Source organism: Geotrypetes seraphini, chromosome 3 (assembly GCF_902459505.1).
Source record: "Geotrypetes seraphini chromosome 3, aGeoSer1.1, whole genome shotgun sequence".
Lineage (NCBI taxonomy): Eukaryota > Metazoa > Chordata > Amphibia > Gymnophiona > Dermophiidae > Geotrypetes > Geotrypetes seraphini.
Window position 1 is genome coordinate 349279202 of NC_047086.1, and position 20771 is coordinate 349299972.

Here is a 20771-nt window from a genome sequence, read left to right on the forward strand (position 1 = left end):
GGGTTGCCTTTGCCTGTGGTTATACGAATTTTTTTTTTTAAGTTGTTGTTGAAGGCATTGAAACTAAGTTGCATTTTGTTTGTTATACATTATCTTTTCCCAGCGTGCACATAACCTCTTCTTATTTCTTCCAACACACGCGGTGTGTCAGCGCCTGTAAAACAAAAAAAGCCATGGTGGTCACCGCAAAGCTAGGGTGCCAGTACCAGAACGGATTCGTTCCGCCGCGGGAAGAGGAAAAGGCGGCGGCGGCGGAGGAGGAGGAGGAGAGCGACGGCATGGCTCAGCTCCCCGCGACCGGCACCGGCGAGGAGCGGGATGGGTCGCCTCCGGACGAGGAGCGCCAAGCTATGCTGCCGGATGTGACAGTGGTAACTGAGCCCGAGGGACCGCAGACCAGGCTCTACCCGCAGAGATTCGTCGTGCTGGCCGTCTTCAGCTCCTACTCCCTGGTCAATGCCTTTCAGTGGATCCAGTACAGCATCATCACCAGCGTGTTCACGCGCTTCTACCAGGTCACCAACGACAAGATCGACTGGCTCTCCATGGTCTACATGCTGGTGTACGTGCCGCTTATCTTCCCCGCCACCTGGCTGCTGGACGCCGGCGGGCTGCGTCTCACCGCCCTGCTGGGGTCGGGCCTCAACTGCTTGGGCGCGTGGCTCAAGTGCGCGAGCGTGCGGCCCTCGCTCTTCGGCGTCACGATGCTGGCGCAGACCGTGTGCTCGGTGGCGCAGGTCTTCATCCTGGGGCTGCCCTCGCACGTCGCCTCCGTCTGGTTCGGGCCCAAGGAGGTGTCCACTGCCTGTGCCACCGCCGTCCTCGGAAACCAGGTGCGGGGCTGGGGGAAACCGTGGGTATGGAGAGAGTGGGCATGACATTGTTTTTTTTTTTTGGGGGGGGGGGGGCGAGTGCCCAGAGGAAGTGTGGGTTTGTGTCCCCTCCCTTTTTTTAAAGGGAGACCGGCAGAGGTTATTTGGGTGAGAAGAACTAAAATATTTTTGGGGGGTAAGGGGAGGGGGGAGATCAGGGACGCCTTTTGAGAGCAGCAACAGCCCTAAAGCTAAACCCTACTTTTAAGCACACAATAAAGAACGTTGCAGAGGAAATTACTCCAAAACTATTGATGTACTAACACAATAAAGCATTAGGAAAACAATACAACATGACGAGGGTATACATTGTCAAGCATGGTTTACAAATAACAATTGTACTCATTCTAAATTAAAGATGGAAATTAAAACATTTAAATATGAAATATTAAATGAAGAAAGGCTGCCTCTGAATATCTTATATTTTTTGGTAAGAAAGAATTGGTGACCAAATTTTATCATTAATCTATAATCAGTTCTCAGCAGCTTTAAATTCATTGCTATGGATCATGAAAATAGTACACCACCAAAAAGTAGTATTTAGTAAAGATTCATTTTATAATTTGAAAATATAATTTATATAGTAATAGCTAGGAAAATATCCAATAATCTAAATTGCCATTTATCCATTAAAGTGGATAAAGCTAAAGATCTATTAGTTTAAATTAAAGACAGGTCCTCCCTAAACCCTACTTTTAGTGTAACAAGATTTCGTGTTTACTAAATGAGGGACACTGAGAAATGAGTCATCTACTAGGTGGTGCTAGATTAATAATTTCAGAGTTGAATGAAAAGTTTGCTGCCTACAAGATAATCCAATTGCATCTGAATAATAATGAATAACAGAGCAGCCTTTCAAGGTGTGGGAATGTTAAATAAAAGGATTGCGTGAATTCTAAAATCTTTGGCTGTGTAGTTTTCCCACATGATGATGCCGCCTTTATAATTTCTATTATTACACATGGTTTCAATAGATTCACAAAATAAGTTGAAAAGTTTGCTAGTTAAACCCAAGGATTCTTGCTTACACTTATAAATTGTTGGCCAAAGTAGTGTGGTAATGTATAGGTTCTGTCCTGACTGGAAGAAAGGAATTTTGGGCTCCTGGAAACTTGTCAAAATCTATACTGTATTAAGGTAACTTAAAACATGGCAACTGTTTGTGTGTGCATGTTGTGGTATTTTTGTTGTCAATTACCCTTTATTTAAAATTTTCATCAATATATCATAGATGTTATACATGATATCTCAAATCACTTTCAAAACATACAATGGGAGTAGATACTGATAACAACCCCCCCCCCCCATATGCCTATCTAGTCTTCCTATCCATACCAGATACTGGTACATTGTAGTGCTGCCCGATTCACTTTAGGTGAATCGATTCGGTTTTACAAAAAACGAACTTACCGATTCAAGTTGGCCCCCTTGCTAGAGGGGCTTTCCCTCTGCCGCTGGAGTCCTCCCATCTAATGTAACTTCTGGTTTTGCGAAATTGGAAGTTACATCAGAAGCAAGAACTTCGGCAAAGGGAGCACTAAAAAGTAGTAGTAAGTTAAAAAAAAAAATAGTAATAATGAAAGATCCCTTCCTTAATGCACGCTAACGAGAGAAAGCGCTGACTGTTCCCCTTGCGCGCACGATCCCAGATGCAGGAAAGAGAACGTGACTATCTCTCCCCCTGGTTCTGACCTGTAGCCACGCATTTCTTCTGGGCAGCCGCCAGTTTTCTAGCAGCCCAGGCCAACCGCACGGTTTTCAACCAGACTTAGCGCTGATTCACAGTGCCAGTAAAACAGAGGCCAGCTAGGCCACCGATGCTGCTTTTCAGTGTGCTTCGCTCTGGTCTCACTTCCTGTTGGTTACAACATGTAGGAGCTGCTCCTCCCTCCAGCTCCAATCAGGCCTAAGCAAAGGGCTTGGGATCCTCAGGGTTGGAAGTCTTCAGCTGAACCATCCTCACTGCCCTTTGAGATTTTGATAAAGTAAAAAAGCAAAACTAATTGGTCCAGCACCATGTCTTCTGGAACCTTTCTGTAAAAGTGCATAACTGGACATCATACTTTTAAATGTTATACGTATATGCCCAAGCTCCCTGAAAGTAAAAGAATAGCTGTTGATTCTCTTTGAGTCTTTTTTTGGCTTCCAGAATCTGTTGTTTAGTTTTGATTGTGCTGCTCTTTGTCACCCTTGAGAAGCTGCTAGCAAACTGCCTTAGTCTTGCCTTAATGGTAAACCAGCCTGGGTTCTCTAAGTTGACAGGGCTTTCAAGACTCAGACAGATCAGTAGGGCACTAGCTGCTCACATCTGGAGGAAGCAGGAACAGATGAGGGTGGAAAAAAGGTACAACAATCTAGCGAAGAAACAGCATGAGACCTATCAAGTTATCCCTGATTGGTCTGAAGGATCCACCCTGGAACTGGATAACTTGATAAGTCTCATGCTGGTACAATCTGGTACAATGCTGGAGCTGGGACTACAGAGGAATGCGAAGAATTGCAAAGGGACTTGAACAAATTGGGGGAATGGGCGGCGAGATGGCAGATGAAGTTCAACGTTGAGAAATGTAAAGTATTGCATGTTGGAAACAGAAACCCGAGGTACAACTATACGATGGGAGGGATATTATTGAATGAGAGCAACCAAGAAAGGGACTTGGGGGTAATGGTGGACATGACAATGAAGCCGACGGCACAGTGCGCAACAGCCGCTAAGAAAGCAAATAGAATGCTAGGCATAATCAAGAAGGGTATTACAACAAGGACAAAAGAAGTTATCCTGCCATTGTATCGGGCGATGGTGCGCCCGCATCTGGAATACTGCGTCCAATATTGGTCTCCGTACCTTAGGAAGGATATGGCGTTACTCGAGAGGGTTCAGAGGAGAGCGACACGCTTGATAAAAGGGATGGAAAACCTCTCATACGCTGATAGATTGGAGAAACTGGGTCACTTTTCCCTGGAGAAGAGGAGACTTAGAGGGGATATGATAGAGACTTATAAGATCATGAAGGGCATAGAGAGAGTAGAGAAGGACAGATTCTTCAAACTTTCGAAAAATAAAAGAACAAGAGGACACTTGGAAAAGTTGAAAGGGGACAGATTTAAAACGAATGCTAGGAAGTTCTTCTTTACCCAACGAGTGGTGGACACCTGGAATGCGCTTCCAGAGGGAGTAATAGGGCAGAGTACAGTACAGGGGTTTAAGAAAGGATTGGACAATTTCCTGCTGGAAAAGGGGATAGAGGGGTATAAATAGAGGATTACTGCACAGGTCCTGGACCTGTTGGGCCGCCGCGTGAGCGGACTGCTGGGCATGATGGACCTCAGGTCTGACCCAGCAGAGGCATTGCTTATGTTCTTATGTTCAATCCTTATTACTGAGTCTTTTGGATTATTGTAATATTATATATTTAACAATTACCAAGAAAGACATGGTTAGACTCATATTGATTCAGAATACAGCGATTAGAATGATCTACAGTCTTAAAAAATATGATCATGTTGCTCCATTCTATTTTGAGTTGCATTGGCTGCCAATGGAGGCTCGTATTTTCTTTAAGTTGGGTTGCTTTTGCTATAAGGTTATATTTGTGGTACCGCTCCGTTTTACATGGTTAATAGATTCTCTCTAGCATTGTATAAGAATAGTAGAAAATCTCATGCCCTGTTTACCTTTCCCTCAGTACAGGGCTGTAAAAGCAAGAAATTTCTGGATCATACTTTAGCATTCCAAGCAGCTTCATATGACAGAGAATTTCGATTGTTATTGCTTGGAGCCTGTTCTTATAAACATTTCAGAACTCAACTGAAAACTTATCTTTTTTCAAATTACTTGGTTAAATAATTTCTTTCTGTCATTCTTAAATTATCTTTAGTTTATAATCTTCTCACCACCTCTTCTCACTTTGTTACTGCTGCTAGGTTACTGCTGCTAGTTAAATAATTTCTTTCTGTCATTCTTAAATTGTCTTTAGTTTATAATCTTATGTAAACCATGTAGAACTTATGGTTAAGTGTTTAAGAAGCACGATGTTATGTTATGCTGGATAACTTAATAGTTTCATGCTGTTTCTTAATAGAAACATGCTGTTTCTTCACTAGGGTGGAGGAGGGAAGATAGATGGTGGAGGGGGAGATGGACTTGGGGAGATCATGGAGAGAGAAGATGGGGGGGAGGGATAGAAGAAATAGTGGATCTAAAAACAGGAGAGGGTGAGAGATGGTGAATAATGGGATTTAAGGAGGGAAGGAATAGAAAGGGAGAGAAGTTGGACACAAGGGATGGTGGGGGGATAGAGATACTGGATAGGAGGGTAGTTGGGAAGAGAAAGGGAGAGCTGGTAGGGAAGGAGGGAGAGATACTGGATGAAAGGGTAGTTGAGAAAAGGAGAGATGGTGTATCTGGGGATGGTAGGAGTCCATCGCTTCAGCTACGGGAACAGAGATGAAAAAAGGAAAGATATCAGACCTCCGGGAGAGGGAAGGGAAATGGAAGGGGCGGACAGAGATGGAAGATGGATGGTTACCACGAAGAAAGAAGAAAATAACAAATGGACAAGTGACCCTGGCAAGCAAGTTATCAGAAGACGTTTGTCGCAGAACCTGGGACCAACATGATTTGAATAATGACCAGACAACGAAAGGTAGAAAAAATAATTTTATTTTCTGTTTTGTGATTACAATGTGTCAGATTTGAAATGTGTATCCAGCCAGAGCTGGTATTAGACCGTGAACGAACGTGAGCTAGGATTTAACAGAGAGGAAAAGTCTTTTTTGTTTACACCACAGCGCCGGTGTGGGTAGGAGAGGGCAAAGCAGGTGGAGTGAGAGGCTTGTGATTGCTACTTTAGTCTGTGAATGTGTAAGGATGGGGAAAGTCACCCCCTCCAGGAGTGGGAGTAGGTGCCACTAGACACCAGGAAATTTTAAAGTTAGAGTACAGTAGTTCATCAGGGCATCAGTTGGCGAAGACGTGATGCAGAATGCTTGTTTTGCCCGTGGCTTGTCCTCACTTTGTATCAGTGCATGAGCATTGACAGGAAAGGTGACATTTTGCAATGAGCTGCAGATTAATGTGGCAGCATTTTGCATGTTCATTGTTTACTATGTGACTTGGGATTTTTTTTTTTTTAGTTAATTTTGTTTGTAAAAGCCATACCTCTCACTTGTCTTTCTGCATTGGTTTCTGAGTTAGTATAGAATAAGTAAAGAGTAATATAAACAAACTATAAATTTATCTAGCTGGATAAGAAGTGGTGATTATTATAACCAGTTGAGAAGCCAAGGAATGATGGGAAGAGGGTTTGTCTAGACAGTGAGAAAACGGTAAGGTAGTGAGAAAACGGTGACATTTTTCAATTGTACAGTAAGACTCATTTGTGTGGAGAAACCAGTGTCTAGCATGTGGCCTGGAAAGGTGTATCTCCATAATCATCTTTTTGTGTTGATGCTTTGACTGAAAGCATATGCTGGTCTTCAATTTTTGATGCTTGATTGCTTTAATATATCTCCTAGTGCAATAAGTGTGTTATTCTGGATGGAAGGGTAATATCCCAATACTTGCGAGCTATGCAGAAGGAATCCCTCCAGCTTTTGAATCCCTCCTCTTTCACTAGAGCAGTGATCTCAAATTTGCGGCCCGGGGGGCCACATGTGGCCCGCCAGATACTATTTTGAGGCCCTCGGTATGTTTATCATAATCACAAAAGTAAAATAAAACAGTTTCTTGATCATATGTCTCATTAGCGATAAACTACAATATTATTATTAAGACTTAGCCAAAAGGAAAGATTTATAAACCATAAAGAGTTTTACCTCATGCAAAATTGTCATTTCTTTAATAAGACATTAACTATTTTTTTTCTGAGGCCCTCCAAGGACCTACAAATCCAAAATGTGGCCCTGCAAAGGGTTTGAGTTTGTGACCACTGCACTAGAGGGATCTGCTGCCCCTTTCAGTTTTTCCTTCTGTATGCTTTGTTTTTCTTTGTTTTGTTTTTTTTGCGGTATTTTAACTGATCTTGGTGCTAAGAGTTCCCTTAGTCGAGGGTCCAGCACTGCCTGCGTGGAGGCGAAGCAGACTGAAGTCTGCATCTGACAGGCCAATCTCTCTGTGGTACCTGTTGTCAGCCTGCAGAAACATTTTGAAGCTTGTGGTCTGTTCTCCTTATAGCATTGCTCGCTTACTGCATCGCAAGGGGATCAGGCATCTGTTGGGAGCTAGTGGGGTCCTGCAGGGGTAATGGCTGATTTTGCCTCCCCCCTTTTGTGTCCGCAGGGGTTTGAAGCTGTCAGACACTGGTCAGACTGGCAACCTGAAGTTTCAGTGCTGGAGGAGCAGTCTATTGAGGCAGTGATTTCTTTTCATAGATTCAGCTACATTTGGAAGCTGAGGCAGGCTGCAGTCCATTTCCAGCACAGTTCACAGTGAATAAGGTTGTTGCAGCCTATGAGGATAATTGGAGTGTCTTTAAAACCTGGGTTTTCTTGTATGTTTCTGCACCTTCCCTCAGGTTTCCCCACCTCCAAAATCCTAAAAGCACTGTTTTAAAAATTTTGGTTAAAGTATTTTGAAGCCTTTTTTGTGCCAAAACGCTTCCACAGCAGCCAACTTGAATTTCCAGATTTTTAAAAAAGTTCTCCAGATGCTTCAAATCGCCTCATTTTGCCTCAAAAATGGTAGGGATGTAGTCTTCAGGCTCCTTTACCTCTAATTCATGCCAGGTTTATACTGGATGAGTGCCCAAAGAGCGACTTTGTGCCACATGCTGTGCAGTTTGTGAAAGTGGGGTGAGAGCAGTCAACTTAGCCTTCCCTTTGCTCTCTAGGGCTGAGGAATGGTCAGGGGAGGAGTGTCTTTGGGAATAAATATCTTCCAGAGCCCTGGAAGGGCAGTCATCCTAAACGCAGGGACATGGAGTAACAATGGATGTAATTCTTTGAAGCACTGGCCTTGATAATTTGAAGCACTGGCCTTGGGAATCAAATCAGCTGCAGCAGCTTCCTTTGTGACATGCGCCTGTCATAACAGGTTGCGAAGTCTTGAGCTGACAGAGGACGAGCCCTTACTCCAGCTCCTATTAGCTGGAGTGGATTATGTAGCCAATGCTCTCTACGACATCATCAGTCATAAACAAAGTTTTGGCTTATTTGATCTCAGCCCACAGAATCCTCTAGATCAGGCAATGAGCAGGAGATTCTGCTTCTACAGCTACCCTCAGCAGACTTCCTTTAAGGGGACAAATGTAAGGAAAGTGGCTGGATAACCAGCATGGCAGATCATTGGCCGAAATCTCTACTTGACAGCAGACTGTGCCTCTAGAGGCTCAAGATAGTCTAATTTTGTGGCTCTAGGCATTTTCAGCAGTTCTCAGGAGGAGCCTCTCGGAGATCCAGATAGAGATTCTAAGGTCCCAGGGGAACCAGGCCTCCAGTTCTTATTCTGGTACAACCTATAAAAAAACACAATGACGCCAGGTCTGGAGTGGTTCCCCTGAAGATAGGGGGATGGCTGTTGGGCTATGCAGAAGCCTGGGCACAGATTTCATCAGATTCTTGGGTACTGGAGCTCATTCAGATCATTACAAGCTCAAATTTGTCCAGCCCTTGATGTGTACTGGTTTGTGTACTCCCCGGCAGGGCGACCTGAGAAAGCAAGCAAAGTTGCCACTATAGTTCAGAGGCTGTTAGATATTCAGGCCATAGTCTGTGCCAGCCGAAGATTCAGGCTTGGGCAGATGCTCCATATATTTTGTTGTGCCCAAGAAAGGCTCATATGTTTGGAGTCCCATTCTGGATCTTACACAGGTCAATGCAGCACTGAAAGTTGTGCGCTTTTGCATGGAGACAGTACGATCATTCATAGTTGCTGTAGCACTGGGGGAATTTCATGCCTCTCTGGATTTGACAGAGGTCTAGTTTCCTATATTTCTGGACCACAGTTCTGAGATTTCATGTAACCATTATCAGTTTGGGCTGCTGACAGCACCTCACACGTTCACCAAGGTGGTGGTAGCTGCCCATTTGCGCAAGATAGGCTTGAAAGTTCATCCAAACAAGGATAACTGGCTAATCAGAACTCTGTCGTTCCTAGAAGGAGAACAAGTGGTGGTTCTCATGGTCCAGGTCCTGCAGAGTCTAGGTTGATAGTGAATTTCTGAAAGAAACAACTGATTCCGTCCTAATCCCTGTGGGATTTCAACATTTATTTAAAACACTTATAGCCCACATATCATCCATCTATACGGATAACAAAAAATACATCCATGGGAGAAGGTCGTGTCTTTCTGCCAGAGAAATGCAGACAGAACCTTTGCATTTGGATAACGAGCTTGCTGGCCAAACCAACTCTGTGTGCCACTACCTCCAAGTGCTAGGCTCCATGACAGCCTCAATAGATGTGGTCCCCTGAGTGCAAAGGCTCACATGCGTCCTCTCCATAATGTGTCGCTTTTGTAGTGGTCACCTCAGTCGGGTGCATTGCAGATGGGTCATTCAGTGTCAAGTGGTCTAGGCTCCCTACTTCACCATCACAGATTTTGATGAAACTTTGTATGCTGAATCTTGCATGAGCCAAATGAACTCTGGTAAAGTTTAAGATTTGCCAGTTGCAAAACTTGTAGAGATATAACTCTTTAATACCGTACCACAACCATGTACAGTATCCCTGCACAATGTTGGCAACTCTGAGTCAAGATATTTCCTTGGCCATTGAAGCAAAACCAATGAAACTTGACAATCTTATACAACTTTTTATGATCTATTCCAGGGGTAGGCAATTCCAGTCCTCGATAGCCAGAGCCAGGTCAGGGTTTCAGGATCTCCACAATGAATATGTATGAGATGGATTTGCATGCACTGCCTCCTTGAGATGCAAATCTATCTCATGCATATTTATTGTGGATATCTTGAAAACCTGACCTGGTTCCGGCTCTCGAGGACTGGAATTGCCTACCCCTGATCTATTCAATGGAATTAATGCGAGTTATTATTTTTTGAAACAGGTACATAAAAAGCCTAAGTGGTCTGAAAAAACGGATCATGCTCAAAAAGTTACGTTTAGTCTTTTGAGGCTCCTGTAATAATGTAGCAATCCCAGTCAAATTTTGTCTTATTATTTTGTCTTGTGACTTTTTGTTCTCAAATGTACAATTTCAACTTATTAGCTAATATTGTTACTTTATAATTTCAATGTAAAGTTTGTGTTTTTTCAAAAAATGTCAAGAATTGGATATTTTTAACCAGCATTTACAAAAAAGAATATTCTGGAAACATTTTCAAACTAACTCTATTGGAGCTACTTTTGGGTCCTCAGTTTTGCAGACAGGCTCATCGGGCTTTGGGTACATCACCTACAGTACAGACTGCTATGTTTATGTAATAGAATGGAAGATTTAGGTTCTTACCTGGATAATCTTCTTTCTGTTAATACACATAGTCTGTATGGCCTACCCTGTCAATTTCAATACACCTGCTGTCTGCCTCTGGTAAACCTATAATCCATAAATGGAGTTTTCCTCCTATCAGTTGGAAGTACATGTAATCATCATATATGAGTAATAAAGCCATAAGTTTTTTGAACTCCTGAACTCCATATATGTTTGTTGCACAGCAGGGTGGTTCGTTGCTAACTATTCTTTTTCATGAGTTAATAGAGCTTTCTTTTGTTGTAGTGACTGATGCTTTGGTACAAACTGAAGCTGAAAGATGTGATTGATATCCTTCTGCAACAGTTCGTGACCAGATGATATTCACCTACAGTACACACTCCAATGTGTATTAACAGAACAAAGATTAACCAGGTAAGAACCTAATCTTCCATTATCATTATCCAGTACAGAAACTATTCCAGGGACCCCAGAATGGTTCAAATGGCTAGAATATCAATCTTATATGTGCATTTTAGAAAGCTATTAAAAACTCACATGCTCTCAAAATTCTTATAATCCCTCAAAAGTAGCATATTGATATAAAACTACTTTTATCTCATCAGTGACAATGTTCTACCGTGTTTCCCTGAAAATAAGACTGTGTCTTAAGTTAATTTTGGGCCCAAGAAATGCACTAGGTCTTAATTTTGGATAGGGCTTATTTTTTTCATGTACATGATCCTCTCCTTAAACCCAATTCTTCCTCTTTCCTTTCCCCCACATGTGCAACATCTTTCCTCCCCTCTCACCCATCCCCTTATGCCTTCCCTCTGCAGCATCTTTCTATCTCTTCATCTCTCCCATCCCCCTGTGCAGCAGAACCCTTACCCAGCTTCTGTCCTTCCCTCCCTCCCATCCCTCGTGTAGCAGAACCCTTGCCCATCTTCCGTCCTTCCCTCCCTCCTCTCCCATCCCTCGTGCAGCAGAACCCTTGCCTAGCTTCCGTCCCTCCCTCTCTCCCATCCCTTGTGCAGCAGAACCCTTGAGCACACGCCCTTCCCTCCCTCCTTCCCATCCCTTGTGCAACAGAACCCTTGAGCATCTGCCCCCGCCACGCAGCCAAACCCCCACTGACCCTCCATCTTTCCCTCCCATCCAAACTATGCTGACCGCTAGCCTTCTCATCAGGGAATTCCCTCTGCTGCATCACTGATGATGTCATCAGTAACGCAGTAGAAGGCCCCGACGAGAAGGCCGCGAAGCAGCCTGTTTAGAGTGCTGCTGGGCCGAAGCTGCGCTGCAGAAAGGTATATATGGTTAGCGGTTGGCAGGTTTCGGATGGGAGGGAAGAATAGAGGAGGGTCAGCGAGGGCTTGGCGGTTTGGCTGCTAGGGCTTATTTTCTAGGGTAGGGCTTGTATTAAGACCTACCCTGAAAATCATGCTAGAGCTTATTTTTGGGGTAGGTCTTATTTTTTGGGGGAAGCATAGTATTTATTGTAGCTCACTGACAATGGTCAGTTTACCTCTTTTGTAAATTGCATAGAATAGAAAGGTATGGTTTAAAAAAAATAAAATAAAAATGTGGGGGGGGTTTTTTGTTTGTTTTTTTTTGTTAAATATTCTCTTATCTGTGTCTTTCCCATGTGAGTAACAATAGGGTATAATAGTATCACATTGCAAACTATGTCATAGGACATAGTTAAGAATGTATTCTAGCTGAATTTAAGGTTAAAATTACTTGTCTGACAGGAGGAGCTGAAAGCAGGGAATATTAAGATTTATCATCCAGCAATAGTGGCTATAGAAGTTATTACAACATATAACATGGAATAGAAAAGCTACCACAAGGCATACCTATGCCCTGGTTTCATATCACAGCAGTGATCAAAAAGTGCTTTATTTCTGCTCTCTTACTAAAGTATATGAAATCCAATTTTCTTAACCCGAAGAACACTTTTTCCTAACTGTACTTTAAGTATTTTTGAATGAGAACTCATTATACAATAGATTATATGCTTAAAAGACAGCACCTATTTACTTCACCAATTGTGGGAACAAGAATAAAACTTACAGTAGAAAATGTTGTATAACATTTTCTCAACTAGAAAATAACTAGTAGGAAACCTGGTCAAGTTAGCAAGCAAAGGAAGCTCTAAGGTGATAATGCACAAGAAGCAAATATAGGGGCTTTTACAAAGCTGTGCTGAAAAGCATACCGAACCGCCCTTAGGAATAGAACAGATGGCCTGACATTTAGCATGTGCTGCTTAGCAGCGCAGCTTTATAAAAGGACCAAATAGAGAGAAATTGAACTCTGACAGTAAATTAAATTTAACAAAGAACCCACACAGGAATATGCAGAACAGAAAAAAAATGACCACATTTCCAAAGCCGCCTTGTTTTAGCTGGATACTGTGGTTGCTGTGTCATTCCGCTTGCATGCATGAAAATGAAGGCCAGTTGATTTTGTTTTTTCTCTATTGGACTAAATGTTGACACCTTTTTACATAATGTTTTTGGACTGACTTATATTTCCACAGTCGGAAAACCTGGAATCTTACATGCTATGTTTATTGATCATGCCACCATTTCTGGTAAATAGGACAGCAAAGTAATAGAAAAGAATGTCCTTAAATAGACAGCATTCAGGCATACCAAAATTAAATTAATAAAAACAAAATCATAAGATATATCTGAAAAGAAGGGTGGAGAGAAGCTGTTCAATCTCTCAGATCAGCCAAATGTCCTTTAAAACTTAGTTTGGCCTGGCTTATATGACCTATCCTTAATTAGTTAAGATGACATTTATATTTGATAAAGTTTGGAGCAAATATATGAAGGAAGATCATTCCATAACCTTGGAGCCAAAAAGATAACAATGTCTAGTTTATTACTAGTGGGCTTTTTAGGTGCTATTCAAAATCCCTAAATCCAGAAATTGTGGCTGAAAATTTGTATCTAGTATTGTATGCTCATGCAACATCTTGACTTAAGAGATTTTCAAATGCTTATGCTAGACACCACAGATTCCCTGAATAAGTCATATACTTGTATATCAAACGCTCCCTAGCTACCCTGTCCTTGTCAGGGTGAAGCTAAGATCGGTGTCCCACAGTTCCCATTCAAATGAGATTGCATTTTCACTAGGCACTCCTAGGGATAGAGCTTAATTGCCACTGTTGGCATGCAAACATTTATTGCTTCCTACACCCATGATTCATTTCTAGAAGCAGCAGGGAAAGTGCAGAGCCTAGCTATGGGTATAGTGGCAGTAACTAAGTGATCATTGGGGGGGGGGGGGTCTTGGTTTGAGCATTCATAGTACCGGTACATGCTACGAATGGGAGTGGTCAACTCTTCAGCTCTAACTACTAAACAAGCTTACTAATTCCAGGACAGTCCCCCATCAAAATCCCTCCTGGAATTGGGTAAGTTGACAGCTTTGGAGTAGTGGGATGGGAACCAGGAAAGTTGCAAGTCACATTCCCACTCCATACATAGCCTGTTAAAAACTGAGATGTAAAGGGGATGGGACTTGTATACCATTTTTCCTGTGTGTGATTACAATTAAAGCAGATAAAAGGTATGGTAAATGTTATAAATATATTCATTTCAGGGCTGAACTATCAGTAGGACAGGTAGGCTTGACTAGTCACTTTTTTCAGATCACTAAAGGCGATAACTTTTATTTTTTTTTTTGTGCATCGCAAAGTGAAGTTAGAGCATAAATTTGCTCGGCTAGTTTACATGGCATTTCAATATTAATGACCTTATACGCCGAGAGGTTGGATAGGCTGGGGCTCTTCTCTCTGGAAAAGAGGAGGCTCAGGGGAGATATGATAGAGACCTTCAAGATCATGAGGGGCATAGAGAGGGTGGATAGGGACAGATTCTTCAGACTGAAGGGGACAACAGGTACGAGGGGGCATTCGGAGAAACTGAAGGGAGATAGGTTCAAAACAAACGCAAGGAAGTTTTTTTTCACCCAAAGGGTCGTGGACACTTGGAATGCGCTACCGGAGGAAGTGATCAGGCAGAGTACGGTACAGGGATTCAAACAGGGATTGGACGGATTCCTGAAGGATAAAGGGATCATGGGATACTGAGGGAGGAGCTGGGATGTAACAAGTATAGAAAGCTAACCAGGTAATGAGTATAGAAACCAAACCAGGTCGTGCATGTGCAAGACCAGAGGGTTAGGACTTCGATAGGAAGACAGGACTTAAATGAGAAACCAAGGTGGCAAGGGAGCCCCCTCTGGTGATACAGACAGGTCGTGACCTGTTTGGGCCGCCGCGTGAGCGGACTGCTGGGCGGGATGGACCTGTGGTCTGACCCGGCAGAGGCACTGCTTATGTTCTTATGTTCTTATGGCTGGATCGGAGAATGGACGATCGTGTAGAAAACTACGGGGTGAGCCCTTTTGTGCATCAGGTTGGCAAATCTGATTGTCGCTAAACCAGTCAAAACCAGTTTAGTGATGATCGTTAGACGATTGCTGACTTAATTCATCTGTACCTTAGATCCTTTTCCTGGGCTGTGACTCCTAATGTGGAACTTTGCATCCTGTAGGTATAGTTTGGGTTCCTGTTTCCCACATTTATCACTTTGTACCTGCTCACATTAAAAGTGTGTCATTTTCATGCCCAGTCATCCAGACTTGCAAGGTTGTCTTGCAATTTTTCACATCCTCTTGCGATTTAATAATTTTGAGTAACTATCTGTCATCAGCAAATGTAATTACCTCACTAGTTATTCTCATCTCTGCACCATTTATAAATGTGTTAAAAACAGGAGAACCCCAACATCTGCCCTTTTCCATTGAGAATATCAACCGTTTAACCTTGCTGTTTTCTATCTCTTAATTAGTTATTAATCTACAATAGGACATTACCACCTCTCCCATGACTTTGTTTCTTCAGGAGGCATTCATGAGATATTTTGTTAAATTTCTTTTGAAAATCCAGATACACAATATCGACCAGCTCACCTTTATCCATATGTTTATTCATCCCTTCAAAGATATGTAGTAGATTGAATAAATCCATGTTGGTTTTGTCTCATTAATCCATGCTTATGTATATGCTCTGCAATTTTGTTCTTTACAGTAGTCTCAAAACAAAAAATGAAAAACTATCATTCAATTTAGATGATCTTTACTTTCATATAGAATCACTTATCACTGTCTGAAATCCTAAATAGGATATTATAAAAATCCAATTACACTCAAAATATATATGTATATATGTGTGAAAGCTCAGACCCTACAACCAAACCTAAGTGAATAAACACAGAGCAGGTTGTTATTGAGACCATCACAGCTGTTCACTGTCTCATTCCACCACTAAACAGATTTGAAACTTACACATTGAAATAACCATCTGTACTTATCTTATGCAGTGGAGGTGCTGGGATCGTCCCACAACTGCTCCAGTCTTTAAACCATTATCACAAAGATATTAATGCTGTCTCATACTTCCCTTGACACCCCCCCCCCCCCCAACTAGAGTTTCACGAATTGGAGCTTCTTCAGGAGGGGACACCGGTTGAGGGACTCCCACCTGAACTAACCGGCAGCGGTGGAATGAGAGTGAACAGCTGTGATGGTCTCAATAACAACCTGCTCCGTGTTTATTCATTTAAGTTTGGTTGTTGGGTCTGAGCTTTTCACACATGTATATACATATATATTTTGAGTGTAATTGGAATTTTATAATATCCTATTTAGGATTTCAGACAGTGATAAGTGATTCTTTATAATAGTCTATCATTTTGCCTGGTACCGACATCAGGCTTACCGATAACTTCTCAGATCACCTCTGGAACCGTTTTTGAAAACTGACATTACATTGACTGTCCTCCAATCTTCCAATAACCATGCAGGATTTTAAAGATAAATTAAAAATTACTAGCAATAGCTCTGCAAGTTAATTTTTTGATTCTGTCAGTACTCTGGGATGTATGCCATCTGGTCCAGGTGATTGCCCCATTACATCTTCTAGGTTTATAAAGTTGTTTCAATTTTCTGGCTTATCAGCATTAGTATTTGTCTTCCACATTATATTTTCTTTTGTTTTTAAGATATACTATCTCCACCCCTCTCCATAGTCTTGTTCTTTTATTGATTTTGCTGTTCTTCAAAAGTAGAGTCCCTATAGTTTATTTAAAGAGGTCATGTTAATTCTAGAATATTGTGTACAATTCTGGAGGCCGCCCCTTCAAAAAGATATAAAAAGGATGGAATTGGTCCAGAGGAAGGCTACTAAAATGGTGCTTGATCTTCGTCATAAGGCCTATGGAGACATACTTAAAGATCTCAATCTGTATACTTTGGAAGAAAGGCGGGAGAGGGGAACTATGGTAGACGTTTAAATACCTACGTGGCATAAATGCTCATGAGTCGAGTCTTTCAGTTGAAACGAAGCTCTGGAATGAGAGGGCATATGATAAATTTAAGAGGTGATAGGCTCAGGACTAATCTAAGGAAATACTTTTTTACAGAAAGGGTGGTAGATGTGTGGAACAGTCTCCAGGAGAAGTAGTAGAGACAGATATTGTGAATTCAAGAAAGCGTGGGATAGGCACGTGAGATCTCTTAGAGAGCAGAAGAGATAATGGTTACTGCAGATGGGCAGACTGGATGGGTCATTTGGCCTTTATCTGCCATCATGTTTCTATGTTTCTAGAACTATGTAACCTAAGAAGAGGCAAGCTTCCAGTGTGCTCTTAAGTCTTTCTATTATCTTCATTTGGACACTGGGGGCCCCAATGCACAAAAACTGACACATAAATCCTCTTGCTGTTGCTCAAAAGGATTCTCCGTGGCTGCTACTGATCCTTGTAGCAGCCACTGAAAACCCTATGCAATTGCATTGCAAGGAGCTCTTCTTGCAGTGCACAAATGGGAATGCCCTCACCCCCCTTAGCACCAAATAATCAGTGCCAAAATTTTCTGGCAGATTTAAAGCTGCCGGTAGCTGTTGTGTGTGTGTGTATTGTGTGCTGTTGAGCCCACTAAAATAAAACCAAAACAGTTTTTTACAGTTGAGCCAGCAGGGGAAGCTGGGAGTCATTTTAGCAGAGCAGCAGGGGAAGCTGGGAGTCTTTTTGGCTCAGCTGAATGCGGATTCCCCTGCCATAATCAGTTGAGTAGGAGAAAAATGCACTTTAATTTTTTTTGGGGGGGTGACTTGAGGGGGGGGAGGGACTGTGCTTAGCGATTTGCTCTTCTGAGAGGAGCTGCTCTGCATGAATAGCATCACCCGGTCTGGAAAAATCGCTCCCACCATGGCATTTTTTTTTTTTTTTACTGTGTTGTCGGAACTTTGTGAATCCTGCCCTGGCTGTTGGTGTCTGGTATATAGGTATAATTCCTTATCTGCTTCTAGAATCTGCAACTAGAAAGGACAGCTGCACATCTGTGTATAGGATATTGTAATGAACTTGTGTTCTAGATGGCAGCTCAACCAGAAATAAAATATTGACTTAACTGTCCTTCAGTGTATTTAGCAAAAAATTGTGCAATTTGATGATGATTTTAACCTTGGTTTGTAAGAGTCCTATATTTATTTATTTTTCAGTTTTCTACAGGCATGGAAGGAAAATGATCTGTTTGGCAAAATTCCTCAACTGTAAACAGCCTGAATATTGGCAGTTATCCTTCAGATCATCCCAACACACAAGACTTTCAGCCCAGCCTCATTAGTTTACTTTTGAGCAAGGGTGAACTTCCCAGAATAGAGGCCATAGTGAATAGAGGAAACAAATCAAGTTTCAAAGAAAAGTGCAAGGGATAGAGAATGACACAGGGATAAATTTGTTCCCGTCCCTTCAGGATATATCTCCATCCCTGTCCCATCCCCACCCCATCCCTGCAAGCTCTGTCTTTGTGCAGATGGGGAGGGAGGTGGAGATAGATCTGCAGGGTTGGGGATAAATTTGTCCCTGTGTCGTTCTCTATAAGGGAAGAAACATGTTATTGGATGACATGCTGAAAGTATTATGTCTTATGTATTATGGGAATACATTTGGAGCTTCAGTCTTTCGGTGCTGTATTAGAATTTGTCGGAGAGTGTGCATAGTGATAAAATGTTGCGCTTGATATTTATGTGTTGCTTGCTGATGGGGGTCATGCTTTTTATTTTCCAGTTGGGCTCTGCTATTGGTTTTCTCCTACCACCAGTTCTGGTTCCAAACATAGATGACATGGAACTTGTGGGACACAACATCAGCATCATGTTCTATGGGACAGCGGCCATTTCCACAGTCCTTTTCCTGCTAACGCTTCTGGGTAAGTGAACACACCCTGGGAAACATGTAGCATGGAATCCTACATGCAATGAGAAGGTTGACTTATGGGAATGTGACTACCAGAGCCTGTTTGGTCATATATAGCAGGAAGAAAGTGTGTGCATGCATATGTGTGCATCTCTCAGTGGTATGTAGTTTTGTGCAACAGCAATCATATGATTGCAGAGATCATTTTTTAATTGGTCATTGCTGGCTAGCCACCCTTCAAGCTAGTCTGAAACCACTGTCTGTAGTTTGGTATGTAGATATGAGCATTCCCACTATTGAGCTGACTTCTTTAGTGTCCCGAATGGAATACCTAAAACTAAAGTTCAATAAACACTGGCAACTTTTTCTGCTTCTTCCCAGCATTGTTCTGTCTGGCTGTTTAATGCCAGGAATTATCTTGTCAATGATGGGACTTGTACCACTTACACAGGACTGTATTGTGGTGGTATGTATATGGTTAATGCACACATTACCTGTCTGGTCTGTTACTGGTAAAGTAAGAGAAGTACTAATTACTACTACTACTACTACTACTACTAATATACTATAGCGCTACCAGATGAACGCAGCGTTGCACAGAGTATGGTATGTGCTGTATTAGTATTCTCCTACTTCATCCTACCCAGGTCCCTAAATCTATACAAAAAAACATGAAATTGTCAATTTGTATAGAATTTCTGAAGACTGATAAGACCTAATTTTGAGACAAAGGCAGTTCATTATCCCATCAGACCAGTCCAGATGCATGGGTTTGTGCCATGAGAACATGAGCATTGTTATACTGGGTGAGACTATTGATCCTTCTATCTTAATATCTATTATCCTAATGACTGGGTAAATGTAACAGGTCATGCTAGGGAGATAAAATTTCTTGATGAAATCAAGGACTGCTTTATGGAGCAACTGGTTTACTCGAAAGGGTCCACAGAAGAGCGACTAAAATGGTTAAGGGGCTGGAGGAGTTGCTGTACAGTGAGAGATTGGAGAAACTGGGCCTCTTCTCCCTTGAAAAAAGGAGACTGAGAGGGGACATGATCGAAACATTCAAAATGCTGAAGGGAATAGACTTGACAGATAAAGACAGATTGTTCACCCTCTCCAAGGTAGGGAAAACAAGAGGGCATTCTAAAGTTGGAAGGGGATAGATTTTGTACAAACGTAAGGAAGTTCTTCTTCACCCAGAGAGTGGTAGAAAACTGGAACACTCTTCTGGAGACTGTTATAGGGGAAAACACCCTCCAGGTTCCTGCTAAACTGGAACGTATACAGGTGAGGCTGGACTCATTTAGAGCACTGGTCTTTGACCTGGGGGCCACCGCGAGAGCGGACTGCTGGGCACGATGGACCACTGGTCTGACCCAGCAGCGGCAATTCTAGACCTAGTTCTTAGTGGAATGCATGACTTGGCGTGGGGGTTAATGGTGCTGGGGTTGATAACAGTGATTTGATATAATCTCTGGAATAAATACACACAGGAAATCCAATACAAGAGCATTTAACTTTAAAAAAGGAGACTATGATAACATGAGGAGAATGGTAAAAAAGAAACTTAGAGGAGCAGCTGCAAAGGTCTAAAATTTACATCGGGCATGGATGCTATTTAAAAATGTCATCCTGGAAACCCAGACTAGATATATTCCACGGCAAGCGGCATGGTTAACAAGTGAGGTGAAGGAAGCCATTCGAGCCAAAAGAGAATCCGTCAGAAAATGGAAGAAGGATCCGACTGAAAATAATTGTAAACAGCACAAGGAATGGCAGTCAAATGCAAGATGCTAATAAGGAAGGCAAAGAGAAACCTTGGAAAAGAAGATTGTGCTGGAATCAAAAACTCAGTAAAAACCTTTTTTAGGTATATTAAAAGCAAGAAGCTAGGAAGAGAATTGGTTGGACTGCTAGATGATCGAGGGATAAAGGGAGCGCTCAGGGAAGATAAGGCCATAGCGGAGAGATTAAATGAATTCTTTGCTTCGGCCTTCACCAAGGAAGATATGTGGGTGTTACGGGTGCCAGAAATGGTATTCAAGTCTGATGACGACACAAAGGAGCTGTGAGGAGGGAGATGTGAGTAAATTCAGCTAAGGGTGTACAGTTCAAAGTTCACTTTATTGATAATAGCACTGCGAAGACTCGACACTGACAGTGTTTTGGCATCTATACCTGTGTCAAGAGTCTCAATTGCTGATAGTTCTATCACATAAATAAAGCATTCAATACAGGTCAAATTT

At 42.2% G+C, this 20771-nt stretch overlaps 1 protein-coding gene across 2 annotated transcripts in view; it reads left to right on the forward strand.

Moving 5' to 3' along the window:
- Nucleotides 1-140: 140 nt before the first annotated feature.
- Nucleotides 141-20771, forward strand: part of FLVCR1 (FLVCR heme transporter 1) — a 107845-nt gene continuing 87214 nt past the window's right edge. For both annotated transcript variants that reach the window (XM_033938722.1, XM_033938724.1), the window contains exons 1-2: nucleotides 141-833; nucleotides 18394-18535. In XM_033938722.1, coding sequence (XP_033794613.1) covers nucleotides 174-833; nucleotides 18394-18535 — 802 coding nt within the window. In that variant the 5' untranslated portion in view covers nucleotides 141-173. The remainder of the gene's footprint in view (nucleotides 834-18393; nucleotides 18536-20771) is intronic.